Source organism: Pavona decussata, unplaced genomic scaffold (genome assembly GCF_977016875.1).
Source record: "Pavona decussata unplaced genomic scaffold, jaPavDecu1.1 SCAFFOLD_75, whole genome shotgun sequence".
Taxonomy (NCBI): domain Eukaryota; kingdom Metazoa; phylum Cnidaria; class Anthozoa; order Scleractinia; family Agariciidae; genus Pavona; species Pavona decussata.
Window position 1 is genome coordinate 64675 of NW_028145493.1, and position 16496 is coordinate 81170.

Here is a 16496-nt window from a genome sequence, read left to right on the forward strand (position 1 = left end):
CGAGCGTGGCTGCAGCTTGAAATGCCGACCGAAGGCAAAACCCACTGTCATGGGTGTTTACGAATTTGAGCGTATAGTCGCGAAACGAGCGCAAGGAAGAAAAGAGGAGTACTTCATTCAGTGGAAGAACTACTCCCCAACTGAAAATACATGGGAACCAGTCGAACACCTTCCCAAAGATCTGATCACCACCTTTGAAAGCAGATACGTGGATCCACTACGGGTGGATGAATGCACAGAAAGGCTCGCTCTTTTGTTCGAGAGCGGTTTGAAAGCTCCTCTGGCTTATAGCGAGACCATAACAATGCGGCATGATGTCCTGCGATCGCTGTTTCCTGATATGCCGTTGGACCTCCGTGGGACTCCGTACCTTGCCAGTCAAGAAGGCCTGCTACAAGCTGGTCTTGGTTCTTTCCTAAGGCGAAGTTTGACAGTGACAGGCGCTGGCTGTATCCTTGACGCTCCCGTGGTCTTCAAGTCCGGGTCAAGTTGTTCTTCGGCAAGTCGCCTGCTTTCCGGAACGAACTAGGTCGCAAAGCAGCTTCCCGCCCAGTTAAGCGAGTCCAAGTGAAGTTTACCAAGAGGCATTTCACCGGCAGCATGCAGTGATTGAAATTCCCTGACCGCAGTTCAACAAAAACGGCTTTTTTAGAAGCCACCAAACATAATAAAAGTTAATGACCAATATAACGTTTGACACAGTAATTTCCAGATAAAAAAAATTTATTTACACATGTTGCAGTTAAATATCACACCATTTTCATGTCACACACTAATTTTACATCACTCAATTCTCACACTCTGCTCTGCTTTTTCTTCGCTCCGTTTAAACAAGGGAGCCCTGATGCGACTTTAAGACTTCGAACCTACGGAAAAATCATAGCAGATTTAATTCCTAGCAGAACGATTTTTCTCGGTGTGTGTTTTGTGAAATGTTGTGGCAGTATAACCGGAAACTAAACTCAGTGGGGTATAGAATTTTCAACTTCAAGCCATGTTTTGAAGTTGAGTTGTGTTTGGCTTACTACGTTTTTACTAATGTCGCAATAAATAAACAAAAAATAAGGACATTTACAGGTTTTTGCGTCAATTTTGATCTCGCATAAACACCAGTAACAGGATGAGCATACAATCCCTGATAAAGTGCACATATACCATTGATTATTACAGAGCAGACGGTTCCAGCGATAACCGTAAGAAGGATAAGAAGGTTTAACTTTTTAGACATACAAATAAGTACTAACCATCTGGTCAGCGAATTCATCTGCGGTCTGGCCTGAAAAAAGGTATGGGTTAACGATTTAGTCCGAAGACATGGATTTTTTTGTAATATAAACGCTACAAGTATGTGTGATAGTTAATAAGTCGAGATCTCACTATTCTGTATTTGAAAGACTTATAGAAGACGTAAAGCAGGGAACACAGCTTTCTCTTTTTGTGTATGCGCACGAAGTTCTGCTATCGTTTTAAATTCCGTTTATACGAGCGATTTCTACTTACAGCATCTAGTTGGGCTAGGTGGCCTTCTAGGAACGCTGCAAGCTCCTCCAAAAAATCGGCAACTTGACCGTCATTAATTTGAAGCTGCGAAATCAGTGAAATGTCTCAGTGATGATCTTATACTGTTTCATTTTTTAAACGCGGTAACACGGCCTTGCCTATAGCTGGCAAAGAGTAAGAAATAAAGCCTTCTTACCATTCGGATTTCCTGCGATGTTGGAGGTGACATTCTAATTGAGCTCTATACCGCCGAATGATGGAAAGCACTCTAACTTCGTCAGTTTGACAGAGTATAGTACTCAATCCAAGCGCGCCACGCTAACAAGGTTCTGGGACGAGAGTTCTGCCTCGCGGTTATCGACGAGATGGTCTGCGCTCGCGCTTTTTTATTACGTCAGAAAGTAAAATGGCGGCTCAAGCGAACGTGTTTGGATGTCAAAGCATTTGGAAAAGGTTCGAAAAGGTACGTCTTTAATACTTTATCATGATAACATGTGTTGTCTTCTCGGGAATTCCTTCTAATTCGCCTCTAAGATTTACTGAAATTATTATTTTTTTCGCTTTGGGGGCAAATAATATGAACTCTGAACGAGGCGGGAGAAGCAAAATACTGCAACAATGCTTTTAGTGATTCCAAGCCAAGTTTATTATTAGTTGTATTAACATGATAAAGGAGAATGTTTTCTATTTTATGTGGACAGCGTCCTAGCCTCAGTAACTTTGATATTATTTTCCTTTTTAGCACGTGCTTAACACCAATTTCACTTTGTAGGAAAATATACATATTACTCTTTGTAGAAAATAATAATTAAAATAGTTATTCATGCTTTCAGGTTAAAATCAAGCCTAACGAAGCTCCAATTACACTCAGTAAGCATGAAGCGTGCTCATTTCGCGACATTTTTATTCTAATACACTTATTACATGCGGGGACGTTTAGGTTATCCGAGTGACACCCGCCCCTTAAACATTTTTATTCTAATACACTTATTACATGCGGGGACGTTTAGGTAATCCGAGTGACACCCGCCCCTTAAACGTTTTTATTCTAATACACTTATTACATGCGGGGACGTTTAGGTAATCCGAGTGACACCCGCCCCTTAAACATTTTTATTCTAATACACTTATTACATGCGGGGACGTTTAGGTAATCCGAGTGACACCCGCCCCTTAAACGTTTTTATTCTAATACACTTATTACATGCGGGGACGTCTAGGTAATCCGAGTGACACCCGCCCCTTGATAAAATAATTCAAATAGCAATTTATGTATGTAAACCAAGATTAAGTTCGATGCTTATTTAAATTTGGCGATCATTAATTGAGATCATAAGTTCTTAATTCTATCTTAACCAACGTAATTTAACCCAACTCGACTAAGCTTAACTTCGATGCTTATCGATTTCGAAATTCCAGCCTTATTCTACCCTAAATTAATGGGTAACTTAACCTAAGGTAAAGTCAACCTTAGAAAACTTAGCTTAACTTTCAGACTTGTCAATCTTGAGATCATAAGTTCGTAATTCTATATTAACCAACGTAATTTAACTCAACTCAACTTAGCTTAACTTCGATGCTTATCGATTTCGAAATTCCAGCCTTGTTGTACCCTAAATTAATATGTAACTTAACCTAAGGTAAAGTCAACCTTAGCAAACTTAGCTAGACTGTCTGGAGTGCTGAAAGGGTTTATCATTCAGACCTTAGCTGAGAGTTGAGTAATGCAACTATTATGTCCTGTTTACGTGTCCTGCTGTTGATAGTTCGTCCAGTTTTCTCTGCTAGGAGGGCAACAAGGTCTGACACCTTCTTCTTCTTTAAACTGGCCTCACTCATGCATGTGGTTTCTGTGTCAGTCCGTAAAGGTTCCGCTGCTTGGGTCGAGATCCGCATTACTTTTTTGGCAGACTCCTGCTTTCCGCCTTCCAGCCAATAGAAAGTATTTCTTTTCTGATAGCTTCGCTTCACCCTCTCTTTTTCTCTTAGTACTTCCTGGCGTTTCTCAACCAACAAAAGGTTCCTGGCAGCATCCCACCTGTTGATTTTCCTGTGGAAGTACCGCCGCCACTGGGTAATAAGTTACCGTTGTCGCACGTACTATAGTACGACTTTTACTTGACCACTATGGTGGATTAATCTGGCCTGCTGGGGGGACTTGAAATTTTTTCCATTGCTAAAAGAAGTCCGGCAGTACTTGATGAGTTATTAAGAGGGGCCTTGAAATTTGAAAGGGTGGAGGTGTCTCAAACAAACAAACAAACAAACAGAATATACATACAGTGTAACTACTAACCCCTGAGTGCTTTAGTGAATGCATTAGAAGAATGATTTATAGTTACATAATTAACAATTATTCCGCGAGCGCGCGTTGGATATGAGATGATAGATAGCCAACGAGGCGCGCAGCGCCGAGTTGAATATAATCATCTCATATCCAACAAGCGCAAGTGGAATAATTGTTTTATTAAAAATAATCAAGTAATATTGGTTGGCCTTGCTGATTTCCTTTTCAAGAGCAACCAGAAAACAATTTATGGTCGCTTCTTCTCGGGCATGGTATAATGCCCATAGCCAATCAAAACCCTGGAGTTGCATTATACAATAATCCAGTTTTTAATAATGTAGTTTATTCGGTATTGCCATTTCTTTAATATCAGATTATGTGAAATACTATTGACATCCTAAGGTTAACCTATTAAAGCAATACAACAGTAACTGAACAACGCCGTTGGAGCTCTAATTCTACAAATGCAGCAGTGGATCAACAGCAACTGGATCTTACACTTCAGCTTTTCAAAACGTCCAAACACTGACAGAAAACACCAACTAAAAAATGCAAAACTATGATTTTTAGACCTCAGCAAGAGAGGCTGTAAAAGTTGTCACACACAAAAATGATCCTGCAAGCCTACCCAAGCCCGTCAAGCCCTAATTAAATGACATAATAAACCACAGTTGCTAAGCAGACACTACAAGAGCTCGAATTCAAAATAAAGAGACCAATTTAAACTTGCAAAAGCTACAGATCTCATGACGCAGAAGTGACCTTTAAGGCAACGGTAAACCACACACTTTCAAATCAGTCTCGATCAAGTCTTCCAAATCATAATAAGACAGATGCAAAATCCACATTTATCAAGAATATTAATAGCTGGTAAAAATTTAAAAAAAGACCTTGCCATCTTAGAAAATAATGTAGCGGACGTGTGTGCCCCTGTTATGAGTCAATTGCAACACCCGACCCAGTCTCGCGGGGAGTTTCTGTAATGTGTGTTGCAAGTAATAAAAACAAGCTGGCCTGTTGTGTTAATAAGTCTGTGTGCGTTTAAGTGTCTCGTGACCCGAAATATGTGCTGTTCATGATCACATTGGTGGCAGCGGTGGTCGACCGCAGAAAGCCTCAGCCCGTTTTTAGTGCGTTCGGATATCGGAAAAAGGACACTCGCCGAGATACCACGTGTTAAGCTGGTTAAGCGACGAGGTCGGCGGTCCAGGCCTCGCAAAAACACCAGCAGCATGGAAAACGACAACGCCAGCCTTTTCACCTACAGCAACCGCAACCCCAGGGCCACAGCCAGCTGGACGATCTTCAAATCCCTTCCGTAGCGAAAACGGTTCTTCAAACTTGCCGCAGTCATCAGAGTTAACAACTCCGCGAAAAGTCAGAAAACCGGTTAAACTTCCGGAAGACTTGGATGGCAAACAACCGCTCAAGGAATACTTAATGCATTTGAGTGCTGTGCGATCCTTAATGAATGGAGTGAGTTGTAATGTTTCTAGCAGCTAGGCCTCAGGAGAAAGCCGTAAATAATAATAATAATAATAATAATAATAATAATAATAATAATAATAATAATTTTATTAAACTATTCCAAGGAAATTGTTATTTACAAGTTAAAAGTAGAAAACAGAGCTATTAAAACCTAGTTACAATTCTTGTTGATTAAAAAAGAGACTATTTTCAAGCACAATTTTTTTGAAGAAAAAGGAAAAAACAAATCTCATCAAGTTACAATAGTATTCTCATTCATAATAATAATAATAATAATAATAATAATAACAATAATTTATTTATTTATAACGCGCTAGTATCTAAATAGATATAATAAAAAGCGCGATATAAAAATAACTAAAAAACTTATAGTAGTGTAAATAAAGTGTACATTAATTACAAAATTGTTGAAGCGGACTTCCAGAATCTGAATGAAGGCAATACGGAAAGATTGTGAAGCGACTGCAGCTACGCTTTTACGTGGAGTAACAGGCCGAGCTAAGCCAGGCCAGGCCCCGGTTGTTCAAAGAGCGGATAAGTCTTATCCACTGGATAAGTCGCTATCCAGCGGATAAAATTTATCCACTTGCGTCATTCCGGTTGTTCGAAGCTTGGATAGCGCTTTCCAGTCTTTGTGTGCCAGATCAGAGGAGAGAGATGAAGTCTCTCTCTATAGCATTGCAGCTTTAATATTAAAACACGAAGGGAAAACTTCTGATGTTTTAATATAGCTTTTAAACTTTAGGATTAAGCCCATATAAAAAGTTAATTTGTTTGTAAAAAACCGTGTCACTAGTAGCACTAGTGAAAATAACTGAATCATACGGATTTATATGGGAAGGGACAGACAGACGGAAAGAGGAGTGAACATAAGGCTGAAACCAATAGGGCCATTGAGAGACTAACCGAATAATCAGACAAAAAACCCCATGTATATCAGCCGAAATGAACAAACCACATGACCGAAAGTCGACCCACCCCCATTACCGAAAGATCAGCATAAGAAGCCAATTTCACGGTTATAATTAGTTTGAAAAGGGCTATTAGTGTGTATTTCTCATTAGAGTTTTAATTTTCAGTCCTCTGTACATATAGACATTAGATATGACCGCACGACCGAAAGAACAGCACCAAATGCCAATTACACGGTTGTTTTTTGAATTGAGGGCTTCTTCGTAATGTTTTCATACAGCTTTTAAATGGTTTAAATTTATTCTTTATAACATGTTTATGCCCATGGATAGCAAAAAGAACTGGGCAAGCGGAGGAACAACTGAACAAACCAGAAACGCAAACGAACGAACAAACGGAAGCCCGAGCGAACGAACATCCAAACGGACGAACGGATGGCCGAATGATCGAGTTAACGAACAAACGGTCCACCGAGCGCTCGCCGGTAAAAACGAACGAACGAAACACCGAGTGAACGAACCCGCGAAACGAGATGAACAGCTGAACGACCGAGTGGACAGCTCTTTTGTTTATAGTCAGAGGTGTTTATATGGATCGATTTTCTGATATTTTAATGCAAACTTAAAATGCTTATCTTTTCGGAACGAGTGAGAAGCGACGAGCTTTCGTTCAGTTATTACTTAATGTTAAGTAATTATTAAAAACTTTATGCACGTATTTTAGTGAGCTCACCAAAAAAATAATTAAGAAACAGCATAGAGTGACTAAAGCAAAATAAAGCTACGTCTGCTCAGAAGGGTTGTCAATCTCGTCAGGGGCACAGTGAACAGACCCGGTAGAGAGTTCAAAAAATGCCAAACATCGAAAACCACGAAGGAAATATGTAAACATCTTAGCGAGGGAGAAAAATTATGAATAAATTCAGGGTGAATCTCTCTACCACACGTTTCAAACTGCGGCACAACAGCTGGTCCTACGTGCCTGAGCTGACATGTATCATTCTATGCAGTTTCAGCAAATTATAAACTTGTATTTCTTTGTACCTGAGTGTCCGACGTCTGCAGAAGAAGAGTTCTTATTTTGCATTATTACAGCTGGCTGGACTAAGTCTTTTCGTAGATGAAACAACTTGGAAATGTAAAATGTTGAAACACGGAGCTGAAGAACGGCAAATTAACAGCAGACCTTTGAAACTTTAACAGCTTTAACTGAGTCTTTTTACCTTGCTCCTTTGATAAAACAGTTAAGTTTGTTGATCTAACCGGGCTCGCGACATTATTTGAACACGACGTTTTATTCAAACGACAACGTCATACCCTAGTACCCAGACTATCTCGAAACTGAGATTGATTGTTAGCGCGCGCGCGCTTTTAATTTAGTGAGAGAGCGAAAGACTGTCATAGTTAGCGGTGTAGTTTAGTTCTCCTTGTTAAAAACTATGCTGAACCCTTGTACCGAGTTAAATGCAATGTAAAAATAACGTTGATGTTTTAAGTGGAAAAATTGATGACAAGAAGTCAATGACACTGAAAGCCTTAATATTATGGTAATAATGCTTTATTGTTTTAAATTATTTCTTAATTCTATGTTAAATGTGCTCCTAAGTTTAGAACCATGAAAATGACTATAAGCGTACAATGCTAAGGAAAGTTTACGGGCCATGATATTTTCCCAGATCCATCTCTAGCTCTGTCAGGTAGCAACAAAATCTATTACTTAGGAGATCTTAGGTCACCCATGGTCCGCCATATGCTGGGACATTGGTCCGGTCATATGGTATCTATACAGTCTTTGTGTGCCAGATCAGAGGAGAGAGATGAAGTCTCTCTCTATAGCATTGCAGCTTTAATATTAAAACACGAAGGGAAAACTTCTGATGTTTTAATATAGCTTTTAAACTTTAGGATTAAGCCCATATAAAAAGTTAATTTGTTTGTAAAAAACCGTGTCACTAGTAGCACTAGTGAAAATAACTGAACCATACGGATTTATATGGGAAGGGACAGACAGACGGAAAGAGGAGTGAACATAAGGCTGAAACCAATAGTTATGTCAGCCTTTACTCAGTTTCTAGTTGTTAAATATCCGAGCATTATTACCATAATATTAAGGATTTCGGTGTCATTAACTTCTTTGCATTAATTTTTTTTTTTTGCTAACATTAAATTTATTTTTACTTTGAGTTTAACTTTTGTGATAATACTAGGTTTCAGCATAATTTTTTTCAAGGAGAACTAAACTACCTCGCTCACTATGATCCTCTTTTGCTCTCTCACTAAATGAAAAGTGCGCGCGCTAACAATCAATCTTAGTTTTGAGATAGTCTGGGTACTAGAGTGTGACGTTTCCGTTTGAATAAAACGTCGTGTTCAGGTGGTGTCGCGAGCCCGATTAGATCAACAAACTTAACTGTTTTAATCAAGGAGCCAGGTTAAACACTCAGCTATAGCTGTAAAAGCTTCAAAGGTTAGCTGTTAAATTGCCGTTCTTCAGTTCCATGTTTCAACATTTTAAAATTCCAAGTCGTTTTGCCTGCTAAGTGCGACGAGGAGAATTATTCAAACCGGATGTATGTCATGCAAAATAAGAACTCTTCTTCTGCAGACGCTGACCACGCAGGTACTGAAGGTAAAATAAGTTTTTTAAATTTGCTAAAACTGCATAGAATGATACTTGTCAGCTCAGGTACGTAGGGCCAGCTGTGGTGCCGCAGTTTGAAACGTGTGGTAGAGAGATTCACCCTGAATTTATTCATAATTTTCTCCCTCGCTAAGACGTTTACATATTCCTTCGTGTTTTTCGTTGTTTGGCGTTTTTTGAACTCTCTACCGGGTCTGTTCACTGTGCCCCTGACGAGATTGACAGACCTTCTGAGCAGACGGAGCTTTATTTTGCTTTTGTCACTCTATGCTGTTTCTTAATTATCTTTTTGGTGAGCTCACTAAAATACGTGCGTAAGAATTTTAATAATTATTTAACATTAAGTAACAAGAACGAAAGCTCGTCGCTTCTCACTCGTTCCGAAAAGATAAGCGTTTTTAAGTTTGCACTAGAATATCAGAAAATCGATTCCTATAAACGCACAGAACTGCAAACAAAAGTGCTGTCCACTCGGTCGTTCAGCTGTTCATCTAGGTTCGCGGGTTCGTTCACTCGGTTTCTCGTTCGTTCGTTTTCGCCGGCGAGCGCTAGGTGGACGGTTAGATCGTTAACTCGGTCATTTGGCTATTCGCTCGCTCGCTCGGATGTTAGTTCGCTCGTGATTCCGTTTGTTCGTTCGTTTGCGTTTCTGGTTTGTTCAGTTGTTCCTCCATATGCCCAGTTCTTCTTGCTATTCATGGGCATAAACTTGTTATAAACGATAAAATTTAACCAATTAAAAGCTCTATTAAAGCATTGCGAAGAAGTTCCGTCATGTCTTAATACCTATGGATGTCATGCTACCGAGAAAGACTTCTTTCTTTAATGTGACACAAATATCTGGCAAAAAAGTTAACTATGCTAAGCGCACTTAAGTCTTTCAAAAGTAAGTTTCTTCTTTCTGCAATTTTTCATTAATTCAATTTACAGCCTTTAAAGATTAATAAGTATTTCAAGAAGAAACAGAAGCCCCCAATTCGGCAAAACAACCGTGAAATTGGCAATTGGCGATGTTCCTTCGGTCGTGCGGATATTCGGTTGTGTCTGTTCACTTTGCCTTGTGCCATCGGAGCATCTTGTCTGGTTATTAAGTTAGTCATTCAGTGTTCTATGTGGTTACGGCATTGTGTTCATTCTTCCTTCCGTTTTTCTGTCTCTTCCGTACTTTCATACGGGTTCTGCCTCCTCCGCCAGTTCTACTGGTGGCACGGCTCCGGCTTACTCAAAATCCTATCATGGGCTCATACATAAAATTTAACCAATAACATTTACCAATTAAAAGCTGTATTAAAACATTACAAAGAAGCTCCTTCATGTTTTAATACCCGTGGCTGTCTTGCTACAGAGAAAGACTTCTTCTTTCTCCGATCTGACACAAACAATTTATCCAGCGGATAGGCCTATCCGGTGGATAAGTTATCCGCTCTTTGAACAACCGGGGCCAGGTTGTTAAATCGCCGACAGTTCGAAGGTAAAAGTTTCCAAATGCTAGCCACAGATATTTGTTCAGTGGTAGATTTAGGTTAACAGGATTTGGGAGTCCCCGTGAAGGAGTGCTTTGCTGTACAACATGACAGGCTGTACCTTAGGGCAGAAAAACCGGGAACCTTAGACCAAGAACTTTCCCTTCGGTAGAGAACTGGAATCCCTGCGACTGTTAGACAGCAACAATTCATTTAGGCGGGTTGACAGTAAAGTTAGAGCCATGGAAACCGAGTGAACCCAAGGTCAAATGCAGGTCGATAGCCTGCAATTCAAGATAGATCAGCAACAACAACACTTGGAATCCCAAGAAATCGTCATTAACCAATTAAACGAATTCCTTGCAATTCAACTACAGCCACAGGGTACCCAAGCCAATAAAAACCGAGGTCCATAAGGTACCTACAAGAGGGGATGGGAATATTGGAACTGTGGAGAGAGGGGGTCCTCGCAGAGCCAGTAGGATAGTGGTCAAGGGCCAAGGGCCCCAAGGTAATGCAAATGTGACTGACAATTAGTAAATTGGTAAATACGTGACCCTACTTCCTGTTAAGAAATCTCAACCGTATGGAAGTTATGTTATTGGACAGTTCAAACTTGTCTGGCTGTTGCACACGGGTACCATGTCAAATATCCTATCCTATGAGTGCTACAAGAGATTGCCTCAAAATTGAAAGTTTCTATTCCATGAAGATGATTCACAAGTCTTTGTAGGAGATGGCCGAAGAGCCTGTACGTATGGCACAGGGAAGTTATCCGTGAGAATAAGAAGTCAGGATGTTAGCATAAGTGACTTAGTAGCGGACATTGAGGATTCTGTGATATTGAGCATGGAATTCTTGTCAGACGTTGATGCAAAGATAGACCTTGTTCAACAACAACTTGTGATTAATGGAGAGGTGATTGGCTGTTGTAGCAATGGTTGTCAGCAACTCAGCCTCAGATGTGTGACGCGTCGTATTGCCGTGATAGAAACAAATAGTGAGGTAGTTATACCGGTTCATTTCATTCATCGTCAGTCTTAAACTGGTAATCATGGATTACGAATCTTGGAACGCTGTGGCACCCGTCTTTAAGAAAAAGGCTTCTATATTGCAAGAACTTTCGTTTCTGCCCGTGCGAATCCTTAAACATCTCTGATAAAACACAGATGATCGGTGCTGAAATAAAATGCTTTGTATCTGTGGCCAAACCAGTCACCAGTGTAGCAGAGTTGGAGTTCCCCGAGGCAGACACATTTTTCAAAAACAAGGGGGAGAAAACCGTGTGTTAGCACTTCCAGATCCACTTAGAGAGTTGTGGAGTCGAAGCTTCGAACAGTTGACTGAGGTGGAAAGCCAGGCAGTCGCTGAACTGTTGCACCGACACAAGGATGTATTGTTGTCAGAGCAAGGTGCCGGCAAAACCTACTTGGTAAGACACAATATAAACACAAGCAACGCAAGACCCATTATACAGCAACCTCGCCGCACCTCACCAGCAAAACTTGCGGAGATTGAGTGGCAAGTGGAGGACCCGACCCGGCCTTGTAAAGAAGTCAAATCGTTCGTGGTCCGAGGTGTGGTGTTAGTAAACAAGAATGACGTCTCTCGGAGATTCTGTGTGGATTACTGACAGGTTAATGCAGTAACTGTGAAAGATTGCCACGCATTGACGACTCCCTATGTGCAAAGTGGTCCCTAGGGCAAAGTGGTTTTCAACCCTAGACCTTGCGTCCGGGCATTGGAAGGTTCCTATGGAACCAGACGGTAGTGGTAAAGTTGCTTTTGTAACCACCTTGGTCTTTATGAGTGGACCGTCATGTCTTTCGATGATACGTCATCACCAAGTACTTTTGAAGGGGTAATGGGACTGATCTTGGCAGGACTAAGTTCTGAAACCTGTTAAATCTACTTGAACTACACAATTTTGTACGGAAACAAAATTTCTAGAGAAACCGGGGCGTTTAGAGGAAGTGTTTGTTCGTATTAAATCTGCTGGACTTAAGTTAAAACCAAATGAATGTGTGCTGTTCCAGAAAAGAGCTGCACACTTGCGGCACATTGAGTCCGAGAATGGCATCAAGACCGACCTTGCCAGGGTTGAACGAGTTTGTAAGTGGCCAACACCAGAAAATGCGACTTAAGTTTATAAAACAGCTTATAAAGCTGAAAGAGTCAGAATTTCCTACGTCTTGCCAGCTTCTATCGACGCTTTGTTCCTAATTTTACCCAGGTAGCCAGACCTCTTCACAAGCTGACTGAGGCTAACGTGGACTTTGCATCGACACCTGATTGCTACACATTGAAGACGTTAATATCGATGGCCCCAGTCTTGTCTTTTACAGCAGAGATTATTTTCATCACAAATGCTAGCAACCATGGTATTGGAATTTCCTTTTAAAAGTCAGGCAAAGAGTGGAGTGGAAAACACTGTTTTTTATGCGACCAGGACTTCGACCGAGTCAGACAGAAACTATTATGTGACACGAAAAGAGCTGTTGTGGAATTTGTGAAGCATTTTCAACTATTGTCACTATTTACAAGGGCCAAAGTTTCGCATAAGAACTGACCATGCACCCCTTCATTCAGTGGTAAAATTCAAGGATTCAGAGGGACAGTTAGTAAGGTGGATAGAGTTCATGAGTTGTGTGGCTATGAAATCGAGTATCTAGAAGGCCTGTGGCCTCAAAATGCAGACGCCATGTCACGACGACCTTTTAATGCTGGCTGTAAGGAGTGGACAAAGGTTGAGTAAATGGATCGTGTTGCTGTTCAAACTGATGTTTCATTTGCTGAGCCTGAGTATAATGAGTCTGTGGTGGAGCAAACAAAAATTTCTGAAAATAAGCAAGATGGACCAGATCTGCCTTGAGCAAGTACTGGACATTTCTCGGCCAATCAGCTAAACTCCAGGGCCCAGTTGTTCAAAGCCCGATTAAGCTTTCAGAGCGGAAAAACGTTCTGCGCAATTTTTCTGCGCATATCCGTTCGCGGGCGCAAGTGAACTGAAAACGCTGCTGTTTGATTCTGTTGGCCACGGCGTTTGAGGTAAATCTACGTTGTGACCAATTTCATCGAAAATACTATAAAATCGGACGGGGCATTTTGCCAACACCGTGTAAGAACAAGAACAAAAACTGGACTTGCGGTACAGGTTCCGATACAGGACTATAAACACAGCAAAGGGACACTTCTGGTAACTATATGCTACCCGGCCGAGCTTCATCTCTATTTAATTCTCTATGTTCCTCAGTACAAGACAATTCATATTTGGCCTTAGGACAACTGAAATTGAAATAAAATTCTATTTAAAGAAATTGTAGCTGGTCAACCTCTGCTCACTGGATGCATCTTTTTTTCGTTTCTAAAACAAAATTGCGCGACGAGTGAATGATGGCAAGAGTGCGACCATTGAAGGCTTTGTGAACTTTGTGAAACAAATTCCAATTCCCCGCTGAGCACAGTGACAAAAGGGATTATTTGGGAAGTTTTCCTGCCTTCAGTTGACCTGTGCAGATCAATATTGTTACACATCAGTTGTGTAACTAACCTGAGCTGAGCCTACTAAACAGATGTACACAAACCGTGTCAAAACAAACTTTTTTAGTGTGCTTATCATGATCAACTTTTAGCTATTTACACTAGACCGCAAGTAGCGAAAGCTAATCGAGGCGCGCATAGAAAGACAAAAAGAAATATACAACATCTTGAAGAGACATAAACTAAACTTAAGAAAAAAAGGTAGTAAAATATACTAAGGGTCTACTAAGAGATCGAAAGTAACGCAGCGCACGAAATTGTTCCCTCGACACCGATAATTAGATCCCTGCGAAAAAAAATTAAAAATCCCCTTTGGCAAACAATGATATACTTTGGCAAACTCAGTAATTAACAATTAAGTATTTTCCTACCCACGGTTGAACTCTCGACCTTAAATATTCAGGGGTTTGCTTATATAGTCGCTTTTTGTAAAAAGGTCCATGACAATAACAGACCCGTAGAGGCGATGTGTTTACACGCCGCGGGAACAATGAAGGCTTGAAAATCTCTTTTAAAGTTTAAGAAGCCCTATGAAAATTGAACCACAGCAAGGTTACATCTGCAGCTATCTTCTTGTGTGGGATAATTATCGCTACTTACCGTGATATCTGCGGTAGCATAGTAAATTTTCGAAAATTAGGAAATAAGAATTGCCGCCATTTTTGAAACTTTTGGTGCCCAGCACCCACGCAGAGTTCGCGCATTCTTTTTGCGTTTTTCCGCTCTGAAGATTAAGCTAATCCTGGATTAACGTGAACTTTCATTCGAGTTTAATTACTAACCAAGAAAGATTCTTCAAAAAGATTCTTGTCCGTCAGTTTTGATTTAGCCTTGTCTTTACAACTAGCTTAAAATTAGCTCTTAGAAACATATTTAACAAGCGAGATAAAAACCTTGATTAACTGTTAATCGTGGACAAACGTTAATCGGCTTTTGAACAACCGGGCCCAGGTGCAACACTATTCGATTGGAACCGACCTGAGTCGAGAGTACCTCCATGACCAGCACGTTCCATAACTAATCCTGAAAGTGATGGTCCAGTTAAAATACGCAAACGCTGTCAGACCAAAATGAGAAGATCTGGCTCCCGATGACCGTACAATCAAGGCACTTTGGGCCCAGTGGGATGGAAGTCCGCGATCAAGTACATGGGAAGAGGGCATTTGGCATCGGAATTAAGTACAAGATTTTGCTTACAAGAAACCTACAAGAAACTGTACTTAGGGTTACCACAACCATGCAATAGCAGATCATCGGGGTATTAACAAGACATCGGGAGCACTTAGAGCCCGAAACTACTGGCCAGGGATTACTTCAGAAGTCAAGAGGTGGGTCACAATCACAACGTCGCCTGGGACGATTTTTGGGCTTCCCTAGGGACCAGGATCAAAGAAATAGCCCACAGAAGATGACATCAGCGTTAGGGTTAAACTCCAATTGTAAGCCAGGGTGTTATTTATACTTAAAAATGGTTCCTAATGGAGTTCTCGACAAACCGAAGTCTATAGGGACAAAAACGAGTGAAAAATGCTCACTTCCGTCAAAATGCGGTAATTTTTGACGTTATCACCCCAACTCCTGTTGGAAAAATTTGATTTTAGAACCCCCAACAAACCTCCATAAAAAAAGCTGCCAATCAAATCAGTGTGTTCAAAAACGTTCCCTGAGACGGGTTTTTGACCTCCTAAGGGACCAGGACCAAAGAAATAGCCCACAAAAGATGACGTCAGCGTTAGGGTTAAATCGCTCAATGTTTGTCAGCTCATAATTTGTGCGTAAAAATCAGTCAATTTCCAAGTTGCAATCCATTTCCATCCAAACCATCTGCACACAAAAATGATTGATTCCACTTTCTGGGCACAAGTTGTGCTATTCTTAAGTGAAACAAACCATTATTTTAATGTGCCAACCAATACAAATGTTTTTTTCTGTATTAAACGGCACCCTACACATAGGCTATAGTGCCCTTATATTAAAGGTAACACGGTCACGGAGATTTTGCTGTATATTGGCCAAAACAACTTAAAGATTTGACACCAAACATGCTCAAAATCTCGCCCGAGACACTAGAAAAATTTGGCGTCTCGTTTCAAGCTGCAAACCATTTCAATCCTAGCCGTCTCCACAGAAAATGATTAATTCCAGTTTCTGGGCACTAGTTGTGTTATTCTTAAATAAAAAAAAAAAAGCAAAATCTCCGTGTCCGTGTTCCCCTTAATATAAGGGCACTATAGCTTATTTGTAGCGAGACGTTGAATAAAAAAAACCCCTATTTTTATTGGTTGGCACATTAAAATAATGGTTTGTTTTATTTAAGAATAACACAACTATTGCCCAGAAACTAGGATCAATCATTTTTGGTTGTGAGATCGCTAGGATCGAACTGGATAGCAACTAAAAAAGGGCGCAAATTTTTCAAGTGTGTAGTTCGAGATTTTGAACATCTCTTAAAAACTGATTATTACTTAATAGTCCGCGGAGAAATCAGTTGATATTTTTATTGAAGTGCTCTAACAAGAATGATGTCACGTTGAAGAGCAGGTTTTTGGTCAAATGTTTAAGCTGTTTTAGCCAATATACAGCACAATCTCCGTGACCGTGTTCCCTTTACTATAAGGGCACTATAGCGTATTTGTAGTGAGACGTTGAATAAAGAAAAACATATT

General features: G+C 40.4%; 1 protein-coding gene across 1 annotated transcript in view; it reads right to left on the reverse strand.

Moving 5' to 3' along the window:
* Positions 1–3195: 3195 nt before the first annotated feature.
* Positions 3196–16496, reverse strand: part of LOC146476653 (uncharacterized) — a 55780-nt gene continuing 42479 nt past the window's right edge. Inside the window, exon 2 of the mRNA XM_085114244.1 lies at positions 3196–3550. Coding sequence (XP_084970370.1) covers positions 3196–3550 — 355 coding nt within the window. The remainder of the gene's footprint in view (positions 3551–16496) is intronic.